A 21035-nucleotide genomic window follows, 5' to 3' on the forward strand; every position below is an offset into this window, starting at 1 on the left:
CTTTTTATTGCTATAGCTGGTTGTGATTAAGTGTGTGTGTGTGGAGTATGTGTTTGTGTTCCTAAACAGATGACGGGCCAGTAGAGACTCTTAAGCAGGTCTCAGCCAACAGCTCTACTGAGCAGCAACCTGAAGACCGTCTCCATAGTGACACAGGCTAGACTCCTGCCTCCCTTTTTCCTGGCTACTTTTCATGCATTCTGAGGCCTGTGTCAGCCCAGATTAAAGTGCTTCTTAGCAAAGACCAGTCTCCAGTTCCTAGGCATCACTGCCTCTGACCACAGGAATGTCCGTGGGCAAAATACAGATTGTTAGGCAAAGGTGGATAACCATTATATAAGACATGAACTATATATGTTGTTGACTATACATGACAAATAAACCAGTTTTCAGACAGATAAATGTACCCAACAGGAGACAGCCTACCAGCCATGGAGAACCATTAAAGGCATTCAGTAACTGAGAAACCAACATTTTTAATAGTGGGCTATTGGTAACACATATATCAGATTCTTCCTTAAGCGCAATAAACAAAATTATGAAGTTGATGTTAGGAAGGCCTTGATTTTCAGCATAATGGTTTGATGGTTCTAAAGGGCAGTAAAAGGCAGACAAATTGGTTCCAATTGGAAAGAGATTTGTTTGTTCTACTTCTGTCAGATAAAAACCAATGGTTAGGGTTCTGAGAAGTCACACATGATATATTTCTAATCTGACAAAAAGCCAGAGTAGACCATCTGAAGACAAATGTCTGCAAAAGGACAGACTACATATGAGACACAATATATGTATTTTCTATATGATTATTAAGGTCCTTTTTAGAGCTAAGGGAATTTTGCCTTAGACAACTAGGGTTTTAAAAAGTCCTTATTTTTAAACTAAAGTGTGGCTCACTGACTCAACATACATAAAATATTAATAAAATATATAAAGTATAAATATTAATTTATACAAAAATATGAATATATTTATAATATATATTTTCTTTTCTATATACAAATAGATACATAAAATATATTAGGTATATAAAAACATGTAATATATAATACAAATATAAATATACATTAATAAATATATAAATATAAATAAAAATTTAAGCTAAAGTGTGGCTCACTGACTCAATATATATAAAATAAAATTTTGCAGTTATTATATAATATCTTGTCACTGTAAAAAAAAACAATACGTAAAAAGAGAAAGTCCTCCAAAGTCATTTCACTGCACAAAGAAACATACACAGAACATTCAAACTGTTGAAAAACTTGGCATTAGAGAAAATAATTGATGTTTCCTTTTTCTTTACTTTGTCCCACAAAGGACTGGAGTTACAGATACTATACACACCCATTCATTTAAGTCATGCCTAGAAGGAGTAGAATAATGGCCTGATCACTCCGCAGTAATAGTTAAAAACATAATGGCTTCATCCGTTTAACCCATGCTTACCTTATGAGTTCAATGACAGGATCCCAGAGGGCACTGAAGTTAACATATAACATGCCTAATAAATAACGAAGCGGCACCTGCGATGATAGGAGGCGAGTTTAGTAAATTGGTAATAAAACTACAATAGAACACCCAAAAATACAAATATCCTAACTCAGACAACCAGAGGTTGGAAAGAAGCGTGTGCTTTAAGGAACAAGTTGTAGGTACCAATCCAAAATTCAGTGTATAATAATTTTCCAACTCTCCCCAAAACGTCACTCGCTATTTAACAGAAAAGAATCATTAAAGCAAATGTACTCAAACTCACTCTAGATGTTCACAAAGGGTACAGCATTTGAATCAACAGACCTGACTCATGATTAAATTCCCACCTACCAAATACTGCTCTTACTGTTACCATGTAGGACAAAACCTGAGGAGTAAGCAGTAAAGCACAGATACCGAGGAACCCAAGACAGTACACTGTGAATGGCAGCTGGGGCTTTGCAAGCAGTGGCTGAGTTTTCAAAACTAGGCATCAAAGGTATTCAGTTCAGAGGGTCTGAAGTTTTCTTGGTCGCCTTGAGAACAACCATCATTATTACTCACATCCCCATGTGCTAGGGAGGCATCATATAGAATGGTAGTTCTAATAATATTTGGAGGTGAGGTGTTTGTTACTATTTTCACAGCAGAGCCCTTTTCTAAAATGAAACAATACAGAACAGTAATATATAAAACAGGTTAAGAGTGGAACCACTCTGATCTAAAGGGAATGCCTCTACTCGGCCTTCCTGCCAAAGGGATCTGTGATCCATCTTCAAAGGTCATGAATGAAAAATCCCCAATACCAAAGGTAGAGGCCTGACATCCTGAGGTCATGAACACAACTGAGGAAGAATATTAAGTTTTAAATTTGACACTGAGTACTCCTGTTGCCACTTCCTACCTACCTTCACATATCATGCACCTATTCAGGAGAACAGAGGAGAGTAAATTATTTCCACTTAGAAAAAGCTGGCAGAGCCATTTAATTCAAAGCATCTAAGAAAACTGGAGATTTATCTAGTTTAAAAAAAATTTTTTGGGGGGGCGCCTGGGTGGCTCAGTTGTTAAGCGTCTGCCTTCGGCTCAGGTCATGATCCCAGGGTCCTGGGATCGAGCCCCACATCGGGCTCCCTGCTCCACGGGAGGCCTGCTTCTCCCTCTCCCACTCCTTCTGCTTGTGTTCCCTCTCTCACTGTGTCTCTCTTTGTCAAATAAATAAATAAAATCTTTAAAAAAAAAAAAAATTTTTTTTTAACTACTTGATATGTTTCTCTTTTCAAAAGCCAGCAAAACAGATCATAAAGCATAAATTAAGTTTAAAAAACAGGGACACTGTTTTATACCTCCTGTAACGGCCCATCAGGGACTGCAGCCTGTACCACATCATGTCTTAGTTTTCTCAAATGAAGAAGCTTCTCTCTGTAATCGCTCACAGTTGCTGGGACAAGTTCTGCCTGGCGTAATATAGCAAAGGCAGACTGACGCTCTGAGAGCCCATCATCCTGAGTGAATGGAGAAAACAAAGGAGGCAGGTCAGTATTTTAATTTCCCAAAAAGACCATGAAATGTGGCCAAAGATCTAAAAAAGAAAAACTGGGCTAATGTTAATGTTTTAAATTAAATAAGCAACACTTTTTTGGGTAAATGATTCATTTTTCCTCATAGTATTTACTTTTTGGTAGATAATTTAAGATTAATGTTTAGCACAGAAATGACAAGTAAAAAAACAGGAAACGAATTCTCAAAATGACTGAAATCGACTGGCCACATTTGTTGAAATAAAAATGTGTATATATACCACTCTACAATTCTACTTTTAGAAGTAGTACTTTGCATTATGGGAATATTTCCCTATTCAAAGGTATCAGCATAAGGATGTTCACTACCCTTTTACTGGAAAAGCTGAAAAATTACAAACAACCCACCTAAGCATCCATCAACAGAGAACTGGTTATGTAAGATATTTTAAACTGTGGTATACTGTTTAAACTTCTGAAGAAATGAGGTAAGCCTCGAGGTGCTGATGTGGCAAAACCTCCATGATGCCATTTGTTCAAACTATACATGTGGATACAAAAAACCTGAAAGAATATTCACCAATTACCTGTGAATTTTCAGTGTGGGCAGGAGTAAGAATTACAACAAAAATTTCAGTTTTTAAGATAGATATTTATACAACAGTGTTTGAATTTTCTGCAAAAGTGTCTTTTTGGAAATTAAAAAATGAATTATGTTTTTAAAAAGTTATCCAAATTAACAGTTAAAATACCTCCATCAATTCTGGAAGTCGAAGCTCAAAATGGTTTAGGATCCTTATTGTCAAAAGCCGAATCTAGAAAAGGAAAAGGCATGTTTCAAGTTCCAAAGTTTACACATAAGAAACTGATTTACAGGGGCGCCTGGGTGGCTCAGTCGTTAAGCATCTGCCTTCGGCTCAGGTCATGATCCCAGTGTTCTGGGATCAAGCCCCGCATCAGGCTCCCTGCTCCGCAGGAAGCCTGCTTCTCCCTCTCCCACTCCCCCTGCTTGTGTTCCCTCTCTCGCCGTCTCTCTCTCTGTCAAATAAATAAAATCTTTAAAAAAAAAACAAAACTGATTTACAGCCAGTGAGATCTAAGTGTTATAAAATTAAGAATATACCACTATCAGAGAGATACATGTTATTCTATCCCTTATTTCATATTAGACACCAACCAACACCTTATTCAAATAGTATATGGAATAATTTAATGACCAGATAAGACTAGAAGATAAAGTTGCCCATAGAACCATGTTTTTCTTTCAACTATGACACTACAAGCATCTCTGTAAATAAGTGCAAAGAATCTGTTTAAGTATACAATTCTGTTGCAATTAGTGATTTTTATTCGTATGTAATGTATTTAGATATTTCTGTATACCTGACCAAACAGCAGAATCACCTCGGGGGCTTTAAAAAACTATGCAGATTTTTTCAGTTTCAGCCCTACTAAGTCAGAATTCTGGCCTGTGAGAACCCAGAATTTGTATTTTTATTAAGCTCCCCAATTAATCCTGCTGCAGTCAATTTGTAGGTCAGTGTTTAGGAATCACTGCTTTAAACAGAAATCATCCCATAGAAGCATCTTCTGATGAAGGAGCTCTGACAACCACTGGCAATACATACAGAATCAAAAGATGAGAGACTGAGGACACATCACAAAACACCATTACCTTGGATACACCGGTTGAAATGTTTGCTTGTAACTTGGGAAATAATTCCATTAAAGCTTCCTCAGAAAGTGGCCCTTTGCAGCCACATAAGGATAGTCTCTGATAATAGAGATCGGCTAACAGCAACACCGACGGCTCCAAAGGAAATGTTCTGCAACGAGATATGTATTGGACCCAGCCTGCACCACACAGTCGAGTATGTGGACTGCAATTGAAACTACAGAAAACCACAACTGGTGAAGAAACTGTAAGAGGGACCAGGTAAAAGTTTTATGTGGACATTTAGCGTCATTTTAGAGATAAAGAATCTGAGGCCTTGCAACAGTGAGTAATTTGCTCGAGGACGACAGACAGCTAGGTGGAAGCACTCACATACATCCTATCTCTGTGGGGGCTGCAGAGGGATGTTTTCTCAGGGAAAGAGCACAGAAGCTATGGCACCTACCTTAAGCTAATGTGTCTCCATTTATTTATTCATTCTTATCAGGACATATCTCAAGGAGGATCTGAGATGGCCGAGATGGCCTCACACAGGCCAACAAAGCAGCTTCATTCCCACTGCTTGGAACCCCCAGTTTTGGTTCCATGCAAGAAATATGCCTGTTGGAGGTGGGCTTGGTGCTGCGATCAAGAAAAAAGTTGCACAACAGCTCCTTGCCGGGCACCCGCTACAGCAGTGACACTCAAGTCTCCCCAGGTCAGGAACGCAGAGAGCCCCAGATCCCACATCCCTCATGATTTACTCCCTTGCTGCTTCTGTGCTTCTGCTCAAATGTCTCTCTCATTCTTGGTAAGGCTTTCCCTATTTGAAACTGTTGTCCCCAACCTCCAGACTCTCCCTATCCCGACTCTGCTTTAATGTTCTTACCACTGTCTAACATGCTATACATTTTACTTATTTATTTTGCTCAGCGTTTCTTCTTGCTAGAATGGTAGCTCCATGAAGGCAGGGTTTTTTGTGTGTTTCATTCACTGACTGTGTCTCCCAGTGCCTAAAAAAGGGCCTGGTATGTGAGAAAAGCAAATGAGTATTTACTGAATGAAGGAAATGAATAAATCTGTTTTAAAAAGAAATGGGACTAAAATGGATTAGACTCTAGGTGCGCCTGGGTGGCTCAGGTGGTTAAGGGTTTGCCTTTGGCTCAGGTCATGATCTCCGGTTCCTGCTCAGCGGGGAGTCTGCTTCTCCCTCTCCTTCTGCCTCTCCCCCTGCTCATGCTCTTTCTGTATCTCTCTGTCTCAAATGAATAAATAAAATCTTTAAAATAAAATAAAATGGATTAGACTCCAGAAAAAGTCATCAACTACTTTACCAGGTTTTCAAAAGGTGTGATCTTTAGAAAGGGGCTGAGCTGAGTAGAAAACGGCTTTCTGGTAACAGCCCAGTGCTATACCAAAGTCGGGAGCTGGCTGACATCAACTTACAAAAACAAAAGGAAAAACTGGGTTGTGTTGGTATGGAGTAAAAGGACCACAGGAAAGTGTTCTGAAATGGTGATCGTGTCAAGCTGAGACAGAATGAATGTAGTAGAAATATGTATGTTGGAACAACTCAGGAAGTTCTAGAAGGTCAACAGAGTGCAATGTTAGGGTTGGAAACAACCTACAACACTAGTTTACACACATGGTAAAATACCTTTCCACAAAGATGAAGAATCTGCATTTAAAGACTGTGTAAAAACTGTACTTATGTTAAGGATTCAAATCAGTAATACATTTCTAATATGAATACAACTTAGGTATAAAGTAGATCAAAACAAGGACTTTCATTATGCCCAAGATTTCAAAAAAAAAAAGCTTTTATATTTTATTTGTGATTAAGATAAATGGGAGGTATATTTACTCACAATACTAAATTCTTCACACGTTCCACAGGAACCAAATGAAGAAGTTCAGAAGATTCTTCCAAACTTAGCAGAGTATTTACAGCTTGACAAAGAACAAATAAGTTTCCTAAGGGCAGAAAAACAGGAGAAACTACATAACTTATTCCTTTGACACAATAACTACCAGACATCTCCTTTATCTAATATTTGCTATTTATAGAAGTTCTTAAAGTGAATTTGTGCATCCTTATCATCTATCAAATGTCAGAATGTAACAGGAAGGAACTGAAAAGAGAAGGTTCCCAAGTCTTGTATTTCAGGTCTCTTAAGAGAAAAATATATTAAAAAATAGAGAGTAAAATGTATGTTTCATCAGTTAAGATGAGAAGAAAAACTGGTGGTCCCACTCACTGGCATTATCCAAATTAGAATTTTTAAGGAGATGCACTTATACTTTTCAAAAGCTAATCAATTATTTTTTTAAATTAGATATTCATTTGGGGCACCTGGGTGGCTCGGTCATTAAGCGTCTGCCTTCGGCTCAGGTCATGATCCCAGGGTTCTGGGATCGAGCCCCACATCGGGCTCCCTGCTCTGCGGGAAGTCTGCTTCTCCCTCTCCCTCTCCCCCTGCTTGTGTTCCCTCTCTCACTGTGTCTCTCTCTGTCAAATAAATAAATAAAATCTTTAAAAAAATAAAATAAAATAAATTAGATATTCATTTAATCTTAGACCAGAGGCTGGCAAACTTTGGTTCACAAGTCAGATTTGTAGGTAGCCTGTTTTTTATATGGCCTGCAAGCAAAGAATGCTTTTTATATTTTAAAAGGGTTGTTTGAAACAACAAACAAACAATAAAGAATATGCCACAAAGACTGAATATGAAAACCTAAAATATTTATTATCTGGTGCTTTACATAAAAATTTTGCCAACCCCTGCTCTTGGTACTAGAAAAGTGCTGTCCAATACAACTTTCTGCCGTGACAGAAATGTTCTGTACTTGGGCTGATATGCAGCTGCAGTCCAGTATGGTAGCCACCGGCCACATACGGCTACTGAGCACTTGAACTGTGATGAGTCTACTTTATTCTCTAATGTGTCTGCTTAGTATCTAACAGGGAACCTAGCGCAGTAATATCTAAATGAACGAACAACTACTATACACAATGTTAGAAAGGAAACACTGTACTAAAATGAAACAAAATACCTACTTTCAAACTGCTGTTCTCAGGCTAGTGAGAGGAGGTGTTCAAGTATACAACAGGAAAGGGTGTTTTGAGCAGGGCAGGCTAGTATCTTGCTCAGGGTAAAGCCAATGACAGTGCCTGGATATAAGGCATATACAGAGTGTGCGTGGGAGACGGAGAACAAGACGCAAGCTGGACTTGAAAACAAGGGGTCTCAGACACCATGGCCCCCTCTGACACTTCGTCCTCAGATTCAGCCTGTGCTCAAGCTGCCCTCACCTGGGTGCCACGCTGTGACACACAAGTGCCACATGTCCATCTTACCCTATTTTTTCTGTAATTACCATAGAGGGGGTGGTGTCAGAGCACAATGTTAGCACTATTCTCTAGGATTCCATGTGTTTATAGTCACTTTGGCCGTGCCAGAGAAGACAGAAGAAAACAAATGGGGATTGTAACTGACCTTTTCCAAAGCTGCCTCTGTCAACATTCACGAAGAGTGACTCTATGAAGCATGTGACTAGTGGTATCACCTTATCTTTCTCAGGAGGTCTGTCCAAGAAGCCGGGAGACAAAGGGAAAAGTTCAAACCAGCATTCAGTGGCCTTTTCAGGGAATAGCAAGGAAGGGCTAATAAACGCTTAAATCAGCATGCTAAGTATCTCTTTCACAATTAACCAGTTTATTTTCTCACCTAATATGAGGTAACACGACAAGGGCTGCCCAAGAATGTGAAAGGTAAGTAGCATCTTTATTTGGGGGTAACTGAATTATAGATAAGAGGTGGTCCAATACTGGGGTCTGTTCTTTTCCTTCCTTGGATCTGGTCTTCTTCTGCCTTAAATAGGATCTGAAGGAAGAGAAGAAAAACAAATGTTTAAAAGAGGAGAGAACATAATCCCTCTTGACCTCTGAAGTTTAAAATAAAACTGGTTCCTTTCCACACGTGGTAGATTTGTGGGGAGGAGGGAACTGGTGGTGGTGGTTGAATATAAATAACAAAAAAATGTGAGTCGTTTACTGATTTTCGGTAAGAGGCTTTTTCGATGCCTTTGGTTCTACTTTTTTCTATTTTCTATTTTAATTTGCTTCATAACTTAAAGCAAGTCTCTTCTAGTTTTATGCATTATTTCTGAATTTTCTGATTCATTCAGATTCCTTCTTTTCTGTCCATTCTGCTGATGGACATATTTTTAAAAACTGGAGAGGTAATTTATTATAATGAACGGACTTCCTTCCTATATTCCCCCTTTCCTTTTTGACACAAATTTTACTACTTTACAAACATAGAATGATGTTGCACATAGTGGTGAATTTGACAAATGTCACTAAAGTGATTATGTTTTAGAACTGCCTCTGCTTCTTTAATCTCATAAATGTTTACTCGATGACATTTTCTGACATGACATTTGGCTTTAGGTATCTGTTACTTTGGCACTTTTCTTGTTTGCCTCTTTTCCCTTTTGCCAATGAACTACACCTCAGAAATCTAATTGAAAGAAAAGTCATAGAAACAGTAAGTAAAATGATTTGTTTTAATAATTTATCCCCCATGTCCAGTTTGGTTAACTTGTTACATAATAGAAGTGGAAGATCAGGTTTTTAGTCCTGTGTCCCTATTATCATGAAAATTAACTAAAAAGTTCTATTCTTTTTTGTTTCATACTTATCAAGATACTGAATGTTTGGAAATTATAACAGATAGTTTAGTTAATTTCACTGACAATTTCTGAAAGACACTATACCTTGATATATAGTCTTTCTAGTAGTAAAGACTCAACAATCTACAAAAATCTTACAAGAAAACACTGAGATGCTTTAAAAAAAAAAAAGGCAGGTCATTGCTTGCCTACTTCATCACACCTGCCAATGAGCTCCTCCAATAAAATCCACACTCCTTATCTAACCTTATAAGGCCCCATGTGATCTGATGCTGGCCTGCCTCTCATGTCCTCTCATTCCACCTTCTTCCTTGCTCCCTGCTCTGTACACACACAGGCTTTCTTTTGGTTCCTCAAACATACTGAACTTATTCCTATCCCAGAGCCTTTATACTAAGTCTTCCCTCCACATGGAAAGCTTTTCAACTAGATCTTTGCAAAGCTGGATGCTTCCCATCATTACAATCAGCCCAAAGGTCCCTTCCCCGGAGAGGAGTCACACTGCCTCTCCATTCATTCTCCCTCTCAACACCCTAGTTTTAGTTTTCTTTTTATCATTAAAATGATCTTGTTTATTTGTTATCTGTCACATCCCTCCACTCCAAGAATGTCATCTCCCCAAAAAGAAGGAACCTTGTTTTTATTATTATATACCAATGCCTAGAACAGTGCCTGATACAATTAGCATTTGTCAACTGATAGAATAAATGTATCTTCTAAAGAATCTTTTCACATCTATTATCTCTTTCTAGTCTCACAACAAATCTGTAAGACAGGTGGATGGAGTATTACTAAGAATATTCAGACAAAGGTGACCATTCACATATATCCTATCTCTGTGGGAGCTGCAGAGGGATGTTTTCTCAGGGAAAGAGCACAGAAGGTGTGGTACCTACCTTAAGCTAATATGCCTCAATTTATTTATTTATTCTTATCAGGACATATCTCAAGGAGGATTTGAGATGCTTGAGATGGCCTCACACAGGCCAACAAAGCAGCTTCATTCCCACTGCTTAGAACCTACAGTTTTAGTTACATACAAGGAATATACCTGTTGGGAGTTGGTTTGGTGTTGCAATCAAGAGGAAAGTTCCAAGGGAATAATTCTACAGGAGTTACTAATTATTCATTCCTCAGGAATCAGAGCTCAGTAAACTGGAAAACCAACAGATTCTATTAGCATGTTTTGATAGAAAAAGCTACTTTTAAGGTCAGCAGAAGAGCAACATGTGAAGAAGACGAGCTCCTCCAGAATCTCAAGCTGATCCAGAATCAAAAACTAACTCTGCTGTGTGACTGTGGGGACAATGACACCCATCTCAAGGGATGATGTGATGCTTCAAAGCGGAGTACTCAGCAAAAACTCAAGGAATGTCCATCTATTCCTACTGCCCCAAAGCAAACCCCAAATGCAGCAAGTCTAACAAATCCCAGAGAAATAAGAAACTTAAGTATAAACACATAGGAATGATAAGGGAACTGGTTTCCTAATCAATAATTTCTAAAAACACATCCACAACTACTGGAAAAATGATAATCAGAATCCTCACATATTTCTATAAACCCTGTTTTTCAATTCTAAAGAGTATTAATTATTTTTTTTTAAGATTTTATTTATTTATTTGACAGAGAGATAGAAAGAGAGCATAGGCAGAGTGGCAGGCAGAAGGAGAGGGAGAAGCTATCTCCCACTGAATAGGAAGCCCGAAGCAGGGCTCCATCCTTGGACCCTGAGATCATGACCTGAGCTGGAGGCAGACACTTAACTGACTGAGCCACCCAGGCGCCCCAGGGTATGCATTATTTTTAATGAAATTAAGAAAGTAATCCATGGCTCTCTTAACAATTCAAACAATGCAAAGGTATATAATCTAAAAGTTAACAGTCACTTCTTTCTTCCCCTTCCCATCCTCCTGACATCAAGTTAAAAGTTTGTGTATCCTTAGGGAAATGTCAACTCTCCCCAAATTGATCTACAGATTAAAGGCAATTCCAAACAAAATTCCACCATGGTTTTTTTGTAGACATAGACAAGATTCTTCTAAAATTTATATAGAACAGCAAAGGACCAGGAATAGCTGAAACAATCCAAAAAGGAACAATAAAATGGGAGAAATTTTTTTTCAAGATTTCAAGACCTATTTTTAGACAGTCTCTATTAGAGGAGGATAGATACATGGATCGATGGAAGAGAATAGAGAACCCAGAAATAGAACCACACATATATGCCCAACTGATTTGACAAAGGTACAGAAGCTGTTCAATGAGGAAGAATAGCCTTTTCAACAAATGTTGCCAGAACAGTGGGCATCCACAGGCAAAAAAAGAAACTTGACCTAAACCTCACACCTTATATAAAAATTAACTCAAAATGGACCATGGACTTAAATGTAAAACATAAAACTATGACACTTTTAGAGAAGTAGGAGAAAATATCTAGGACCTACAGCTAGGCAAAGAGTTCTTAGACTTGACATCAAAAGCATTATCCATAAAAGAAAAGTTGGTCAATTGAACCTCATCAAAATCTAAAACAGTGCTCTGTGAAAAATCTTAAGTGAACAAAGACAAGCTATCAACTAAATGAATATATTTGCAGACCCATTTATCTGACAAAAAATATCTTTGTCTAGAATAGATAACGTGTTCTCAAAACTCAACAGTAAAGAAACAATCTAGTTACAAAATGGGCCAAGGAAACAAATAGATATTTCACTAAAGAGGATATACAAATAGCAAATAAACCCAGGAAAAGATGGTCAACACCATTAGCCACTAAGGAGATGCAATTTAAAACCACAATGAGATCTCACTACATCCTACTAGATTTGACAAAAAATAAAAATCAGTGATGATACCAAATGCTGGAGAGGATGCGGAGAAACTTGGTCATTCAGACTGCTGGTGGGGATATTAAATGGCACAACTACTCTGGAAAACTGCTGGCAGTTTCTCATCAAACGAGAGATGTACTTAGGATATAACTCAACAATTCCACTTTCGGGCATTTATCTCAGAGCAACAAAAAGTTATGTACATGAATGTTCGTAACAGCTTTATTCATCATACTAGCTCAAAACTAGAAGTGACCTAAACATCTTTCAACGAGTGAATCATTACATGGACGACACTACATCCATGCCATGGGCTGTGACTCCACAACAAGCACACGAAAAGATGTTCAACAAAGGGATGGACTCTTGACACACACAACTTGGATGCGTCTCAAGGGAACTGCATGACTGAAAGCTGATCTCAAAAGGTGTATTCTCTAATTCCATTTATATAATATTCTTAAAATGATACAATCATAAAAACAGAGAACAGATTAATGATTGCCAGGGGTTAAGAATGGAGAGCAGAGCATCACAGTGACTGTGGCTATTAAAAGGAAGCACAAGAGATCTTTGTGGTGATGGAACAGCTCTGTATCTTGACTCTGGTGGTGGTTATGAATCTACCACATGTGATAAAACTGCATAGAACCATACAGCCAGATACACACACACCCAGAGATGAGTGCATGTAAAACTGATGAAATCTGAAAAATGTCAATTTTATGGTTGTGATATCGCAGTTAACTTATGCAAGATGTTACCACTAGGGGAAGCTGGGTGAAGAGTACACAGAACCTCTCTGTACTGTTTCTTTCAACTGCATGTGAATGTACAATTATTTTAAAATAAAAGATTAAAAAAAAATCAGTCACCTCTTTCTTTCACATACCATCCTCCTGACATTAACTAGGTTAACCTGTTTACATATCCTTCCATGTCTTTTCCTATGCTTACTTACACTTTCTGTTTTAACGTTGCAAAACGAGATCATACTAAACAACTATTCTACAACTTCATTTTTTCACAGAACAATATATCATGGACATCTCCCCAGTTAATATACAGAGATCTTCATTTTTTTACAGCATTCTTATGTATTATAAAGTGGATAATCTTACCAACATTACAGGGAATAAAAACTTAGAACTTACCCCATCGTCTGTTGTGAAAAGACCAGGGGGTACTTCTCAATTGCCATCGAGCCAGCAGTGGGAGGTGCTGCTTTGTTTAGAATGAGCTTGGCCAAAATGGCCAGAGCTTCATCTTTGACAGCAGCCTCATCAATCAAGAAGCAATTTTCAATATATAAGAGAAAGCTTGGTAGGAAAAGCTAAAAATAAGAAAGGAAATCACATTTATTAACAGATATACATTTCATAACACCTAAGGAAGAGAAGATTCTAACACTTCCACACAGGGAAAAATAGATCATAAACACAGGATCAGAAATCATAAAGGCATGAGACCTCTTCTCCACAGAGACAATGAAAACTAGAAGACCATGGAGCAATGCCTAAAAAACTGAGGGAAAATGACAAAATCTATAGTTCTACACTTATCTTGCTAGCAATATGAATACATTTTCCAAGGTACTAAATCTCAAAATTTTACTTCCATTTGTCCTTTCTCTAGCACCTCTGGAAAAAGTGTACCATCAAAATAAGAGAGTAAACTAAAACAAGGGAAAGGTGTGGGACCCAGGAAATAGGAGAAAAGCAAAAGGAAGTCCTATTACAACATCTGTGCGGTGGGCTGAGAAAGCAACTCATTTAGACTTGCACTGCTCTAGGAGAGGAAAGAAAAAAAAAAATTGCGCTGCTAAATTTTCTAACATGTGAAAGGCTGTTGGCAGACAGACTCACTGACCAGGTATTCAAGGAAAATAATTTCCAGTTTTTAAAGAATGAGGCAATCTATAACTTCAGGAAAAATGAAAAGGTATATGAAAAAGGAAACGTAAATATAAAATACTCGTTTAGAAGGATCAATTATATGGTGAACAGGAATCCAACCAAAATTTATGATGTAACTCCAGTGAGAAGATGAGAGGTAAAAAAGAACCAGAACCCATCCACCATAGGAGGAAATCTACAGAAGAATACTAAAACTAACGAATCAAGGAAAAGCAGTGTATTTGAATGATTAGAAAATATAAAGTAACAGAAAAAAATAGATAAAATCCAAGAGATGTGGTTGTTCTCGGCGAGGAAGATGGGAGTGGAAATCAAGTGGCTAACTTCTAGTCCTGCTTGACTTTTAAAACTACATACAAAGAGTACTCTGATAAAAATAAGATGTTTATAAAAAGACCAAAGGTTAACAGGGGAGAAGGAAAAGATGCAGTTGCTAAGAAAACCAGAGCAAGGTAAAGGGTTCTCATTAGACAGGAAGGAAAAGGGCTAGGATATGAATGAAGAAGGTTTTTCTCGAAGCAAATGAGAATATATTAATGATTAAAGGGGAAATCAGAGAACAGACACAGAGACAGGCTTCCATGAAGTATGCTATGGGAGATCAGTTACAAGGAGTGGCAAATGTTGGACGGAAGGGAGGGGATAGGGATAAAATAAACGCAGGATTTAATGGGAAAGATTTCTACCTTATTACATCAGGTATTTACTTAGTAGCAATGAAGTGCATTACTAACCATCCTGCAATCCAAATGTTTCAGAAACTATTTTCTACGCTTCCAGCTCACATAAAAGTTCCTTAAAGTCTTTTTTCAATTTTACTACATGGTTCTATAACTTCCTAAAGGATTATTTAAAAACTAGTTGATTATCTAATGTCATTTCAATGCCCTAGCATATGGAATAAAGTTTTACTTGTAAACTAAAACTGAAATGTAATTCCTTTAAAAATCATAGACTAAAACATCAAATACTTATTCTATTCCTCTCAAAGAAAAATCATAGGATTTTAAGTTTGATTATTTTATCTTGACAGATTGATAACAAAACAAATCCAAAACTTTAATTGCTCACCTGCTCAAACTGCTTCATAACAAACATAACTTCAGAAAAATCCAAAATTAAACGTCTTTCAAATCTGCTCTCAAAAATCTGTGGACCACAGGTAAAAAACATTAAGTATACAGAGAGTACTTTGTCCATTCCTGAAAATAAAAAACATCTTAAGCCTTCAAAGTTCTCTAACTTGTAAGCAAGAAGTGGTGGGACGCTTGATACAAGTTAATAGAGGCAAAAATAACGACTGCTGAATTAACCACTGTGCGGAGGGACACATCCAGGTGTGAGACACTGGCACTGAACCCTTCTCCCTGGGAAAGTAGCTGGAGTAAGGGAGTGGCAGGCACACTTCAACCAGTTTTCTGTAAAATGCTTGCCCTTCAGCTGAAAGAACTTACTTACAAATGTTAGGGGCACTGGGTTTCTAGTGCTGATGCAGGGCTCTGCCTAAGAGCTGCCCAGTTCTTTCCCAGAGACAGAGAATTATGAAAGGGAAAGCAGCACTATTTTATACCTTTTTCCATACGATATACTGCTGCACTGCATGAGTCTAGGAGGAACCTAATTGGTCTTTTATTTTCAATCCCACTTCCCTACAAGCCATCTTCTAAACTTATTAAAATGCAAATCTATCAAATCATTACCCTGCTTAAAATTTCTCCAGGGCTTTTCACTACTTGCAGGATAAAACCCAACCTAACTTCACAAAGCCAAACAGAGCGTCGCTGATATACACCAAACCTCCTCATGTGTCCTTGTACCCAGTGGCATACATTTTTGGACTTTTCTTTTTTTTCCATTTCTGGACTTTTTGATGCATCTTCTGCTGTTCCCTCTCCAGGAATTTTTAACCCCTTCACTGACTGGCAAATGATACTTAAACTTCAAGGACTATCCCAAATATAAGTCCTTTGGAAAGCATTCTCTGTCCCTCAACCCCAGGCAGAATGAATCATTATGTTTCAATATGACATCAATAGATTAATTCAACAGATTATAATAACTCACTCCCAGGGCCCCACCTCCCTAACAATCAAAAACCACAGGTATCAGAATGTCCACCCTGGAATACCTAGTCCATACCCAGTACATGGTAAGCTATACATGTTTGTTGAGTATTTTTCATTTACTTTATCACACTGTTTTGCCTCTTTCTATTATAGCATGCAATTCACATCTCCTTGACAAGATTATAAATTCCCTGAAGGCTGAGCCTTTGCCACACTTCATTTGTATTCCCCAGGAGGCTTACTCAATGCTAAATATCTTATTAACTACTCAATTAATATCTGTTGAAGTAAATTACCTTTTGTATGGTTTCTTTGATAAGAGTCTCTGGCAAGGAAACATTTTCACCCAGGATCAAAGCAGAAATTACAGCCAAGAGGGTCTCCCGGCAAGCTGTAGAAAGACTGGCTATTTGTAATGTTTGAGATAACACCTGTAAAATAAAAGAAAAAACAATGCACACTTAGCAATAGCTTTTAATGAACAGACTCTAAGCAAATGAAGCTGGGAACTCACCTTACAAACATCGACAGGTTTGATTATCTTTGATCCGTTCCCATGTTTCACAAGTATCAGATATGTTTCTAACAACCTTTTTATCTGTTCAGAACTTTCCCCACAGTTAGTTGTGGTTACTTTTGTATGTAGATCTAAGAGTGATTCCTGCCAATGGGGAATTTAACAGAAAGAATAACTATAAAATATCAAACTCATCTGTTAATCCAATAATGAAAAGTATTGGGTGAAGCAATTCAAATTTTCACACTTTTATTTTGAAAGAAAGACACATTTACCAGGAATCACTAAGGATAATAACAGCTAATATTTTTGAGTGCACGTTTATACAGTGCTTTATAAGTATTTACTCACAATCCTCATAGCAACCATGAGGTAGAGAATATTACTGTCTCATAGTCCCACCAGATAAAAAAAAACAGGGAACAGAGAGTTAAGTAACTTTCCCAAGTCAGTGACAAAGGCAAGATTTGAAGAGAGGCAGTCTGGCTCCAAAGGCTGTACTCTTAACCACATGGTCTACTACATCTCAAAATATCAAAAAAGTACAGGGGATAGAGAGGGGGAAGAAAGGGGAGGGAAATCCTAATTATGTGTGTAAAAGTATAAAGACAACAATTATAAAATAGTCTCCAGCGGTGGTCTGCTAAACTAAGAGTAAGAACAATCAACTCTTGGGCTCCTTATTACACACAAATCCATAAAAATTAGAACTCACTTGCAAACATTCAAAAAATGTACCAAAATGTTCCTTGCAGATGTAGGATGCAGTGGATTTGACCATGTTTTTGACTGTTTCTCCAACTAAAATCCATGGTAGTTGAGTTTCTGTTTCAGTAACTGGTCCTAGTTTTTGTAAAATTAGCTTCACTGCCTGTGGGAATCCAATAATCATTAAAATGGACATGTACACTCTTATTTTTAAGTATTACACTGTTATTTCCCACTGATTATTCCCCACTCTGATTAAGCTATATTAAAATCTGATCTGGAATAATCAAAGATATGGCAGCTTTGATGGTTAACATGTCTCAAAAGGAATTTCCCCAAACTAGGATGGAGAATTTTACCATCCAACTGCTCACTCCTTGCTCATTAATCAATTTATGTTACCTTCTAGGATCCAGGATAAAGAAAATAGCAATGATTTTATAAGTAAACATACCTAATCACCTAGAGCCTAGGTAAGCATTGTTATTAAAGCCCTAATGCTCCCCCCCTTAGTGCTTTTTATTTATTCCAGACTATCCTCTCTCCATACCATTTACATAAATCTTTTTTTTTTTTTAAAGATTTTATTTATTTATTTGAGACAGAGAGAATGAGAGACAGAGAGCACATGAGAGGGGGGAGGGTCAGAGGCAGAAGCAGGCTCCCTGCCGAGCAGGGAGCCCGATGCGGGACTTGATCCAGGGACTCCAGGATCATGACCTGAGCCGAAGGCAGTCGCTTAACCAACTGAGCCACCCAGGCGCCCCCATTTACATAAATCTTAATTTATTTTTCTTTTAATCTCTTTCACACAGACTCAAAATATCCTCCTGGTCATTTACCTTCCCTGTACAGGAATGAAACATGTTTCTAACTCCTTTGCACATTTCAAAGAGCAACTGTCCAACTCCTTCTACCTTTTCCGGATGTTCATCAAGATCAAGAAACATTATATTGAAAAGTGCATTTTTATCAGAAACCTAAAACACAAAATGCAAATGGAAAATTGTATTTACAATACAACAAATCCAAATGAAGACATGTTATTTACTGTTCCACAGGTTCATAGTTAAATGTAATTAGGATAAAATTCTAAAAGGAAGAGACACTTAGAGTGATTTCAAACTACTATAATAGTATACCACTTCTAATTTCACACACAACACTGATTCAGTGAAATAACATAAAGGTCTGTGCCAAGAAAAACTACACAAGGCAACATTCTATCTTTTAAAGTAAATCATATACTTATGAGTAGAAAAGAAATTAATACCAGCGTTTCTGTTTCATTAAAAAACCCTCTAAAATTTACTATGGAAATACAAGCAACATTATGATATCAGTTTCTTCTGTGAAATTGTCATAAAAGTTTCTATTACTCTCACCATTCATATATTTACTGACTTGAATTAGAGGGCACTTCTGATATACATACACTGAAAGCAACCGAGAACCTAAGTGACAATAAAAGAGTGACTCAAATTATTTCACATTAGTGAGCAAAGACAACCTAATGATGAGATAAATTCAAAATAGTAGAAGGTTTCTTCATATATATACATATATATACACACACACACACATTATAAAAAATATGTTTCTGTTCATCAGATTCTTGAGGATTAATGAACAATAAACATGTAAGATATCAGACTAACCTTTCTCATCAAAAAAGTAAAACTTTCAGCAGCAAAATTTCTTATATGTAGTTTTTTATGAGCCAGGAGTGTACTATACATGCTATAAATGAGAAAACAAGACATGTTTAATCACATTTTAATAAATATACACTCCAAGTCAACTATATGCCCCACACTGTACTAGGTATGCAAGGAATACTTGGCAAGTATAAAGCAAATGGTTTAAATCTTGTTCAATTACCAAGACAGAAGATGAAGGTAACAGAAAAGAAAAATCCTAGGGTTGGTGGTGCAGGTCTTATAGAAAAGACTCCATGATTAGCTGAAACTTGTAGGGATTCCTGAATGATGAGAAGAATTCAGGTGGGTACTGGAGTGCATTTGACTAGAGATAAAAACAAGAGCAAACACAGGGTGGGCAGAAACGATCACAGTCAAAGGACAAGGAAGCTAGTCCATCTGAGAGAAAAAGGGTGTTGGGGTTGGGGATGGCTGCTGCAGATAAAGCTGCCCAGGTAAACAGGTAGCTCTGAACACCAAACAGAGGAATTTAGACTTTAGCTTACATCTGTGTAAGCACTCACTGTGTTACTTCCTCTAACCAACACAACCCCATGGAGTATAGGTACTGTTATCCCGGTTCCACAGATAATAAGCCTGAGACAGAAAGGCCAAGCAACCTTCTCAAGGTCATAGACACGTAGCTGTAACTAAATAATTACTTGTACAATCACACTGTGTAAACGGGTGACATGGTTTAAGCATGGTCTCCTATTTTTACCATATCCTCCTGATATCTAGCACTTTCTTGCCCACAGCAGGTACTAATAAATATTGGCTGAATGAGAAATGAATATTTCGGAGAGAGTAATTTAGTAACAGTATACAGGATGAAATAAAAGAAGAGCTGGCAGTCCAACTAGAAAGCTGCTCAAGTCATGTGAGCATGGGCAAACAAGGGCATGAAAGAGGCTTATGGTAGAGGGAAATGCTGAAAGATGGACCCAAGAGGCATTTCAAGAGTCCTTGCAGCGGAAGCAAAGACCTTACAGTGCCCACAAGGCCCTTATATGATCTGGACCCTACTAGTACAATGTAGCACCATCTAATTACTCTCCGCTTATACACACTGCCCCACAACCATGGCTCCTTGCTGTTCCTCGCACACGCCAGGCATGCACCTAAGATGTTCTCCTGCTAAACTGTAAACTTTGCACAGAGAGGGATTTTTATCTGTTTTATTTGCAATTGTATCTCAAGTGTCGTACACATAGGCAGGGCTCAATAAACACTCACTGAATTGAGTACCTGAATAACAGAATCAAGAGGATTTGGAGTCCTTAAAGACAATTGGGTCAAAAATGCCTCTAAGACACCAAGCCTCAGCTGATGAGAAGAAAAATGGAATCACTGTTGGAAAATGGGCAACCAAACAGGGCCTAGCAGTTGGAAAATGGGCAACCAAACAGGGCCTAGCAGAGAGTACATGTTTACTGAACACATGAATGGATGAAGAGTTACTTTGAGTGGGAATGTATTGACTCTGATTTCAGTAATACTTAAGTGGAAATAGCCAGGCTGTTGAAGATGTCACACTGAGAGCAAATATATTTAGAACTGGAAAGCCCGACTTAGGAGACATAAAAGTAACAACAGAGGTCATGATCCCAAATAAGCTATACAGTAGTCCCTCCCTCCCTTATCTGTGGTTTCACTCTCCATGAGCCATGGTCAACTGCAGTCTGGAATCAGATGCTCCTCCTACTGACTACGGTCAGAAGATCGACAGGAGCCCAGCATTACGAGACAACACGTACGTTGTCGTTCCCCTCACTTCATCTCATCATGTAGGCATTTTATCATCTCACATCATCACAAGAAAAAGCGTGAGTACGGTACAGTAAGGTATTTTTGAAGAGAGATCACATTCACACAACTTTTGTTACTAAAGGTTGTTCTAATACCAGTTATTGCTGTTAATCTCTTACTGTGCATTTATGAATGATACTTTA

At 37.8% G+C, this 21035-nt stretch overlaps 1 protein-coding gene across 3 annotated transcripts in view; it reads right to left on the reverse strand.

Annotated features, from left to right (window-relative positions):
* UTP20 (UTP20 small subunit processome component) overlaps window positions 1-21035 on the reverse strand; it is a 103150-nt gene that overhangs the window by 75163 nt on the left and 6952 nt on the right. For 2 of the 3 annotated variants that reach the window (XM_034987743.1, XM_034987744.1), the window contains exons 6-19: window positions 19042-19123; window positions 18226-18363; window positions 17391-17546; window positions 16673-16819; window positions 16455-16589; window positions 15164-15241; window positions 13331-13509; window positions 8376-8531; window positions 8145-8233; window positions 6516-6621; window positions 4669-4819; window positions 3746-3808; window positions 2820-2978; window positions 1447-1523 (exon numbers count right to left, since the gene is read on the reverse strand). In XM_034987743.1, the coding sequence (XP_034843634.1) occupies window positions 1447-1523; window positions 2820-2978; window positions 3746-3808; window positions 4669-4819; window positions 6516-6621; window positions 8145-8233; window positions 8376-8531; window positions 13331-13509; window positions 15164-15241; window positions 16455-16589; window positions 16673-16819; window positions 17391-17546; window positions 18226-18363; window positions 19042-19123 (1716 nt within the window). The remainder of the gene's footprint in view (window positions 1-1446; window positions 1524-2819; window positions 2979-3745; window positions 3809-4668; window positions 4820-6515; window positions 6622-8144; window positions 8234-8375; window positions 8532-13330; window positions 13510-15163; window positions 15242-16454; window positions 16590-16672; window positions 16820-17390; window positions 17547-18225; window positions 18364-19041; window positions 19124-21035) is intronic. The other variant, XM_034987745.1, reaches the window with a different exon arrangement.

The sequence above is a fragment of the Mirounga leonina genome, unplaced genomic scaffold, assembly GCF_011800145.1.
Source record: "Mirounga leonina isolate KUSES-001 unplaced genomic scaffold, KU_Mleo_1.0 Mir_418, whole genome shotgun sequence".
Taxonomy (NCBI): domain Eukaryota; kingdom Metazoa; phylum Chordata; class Mammalia; order Carnivora; family Phocidae; genus Mirounga; species Mirounga leonina.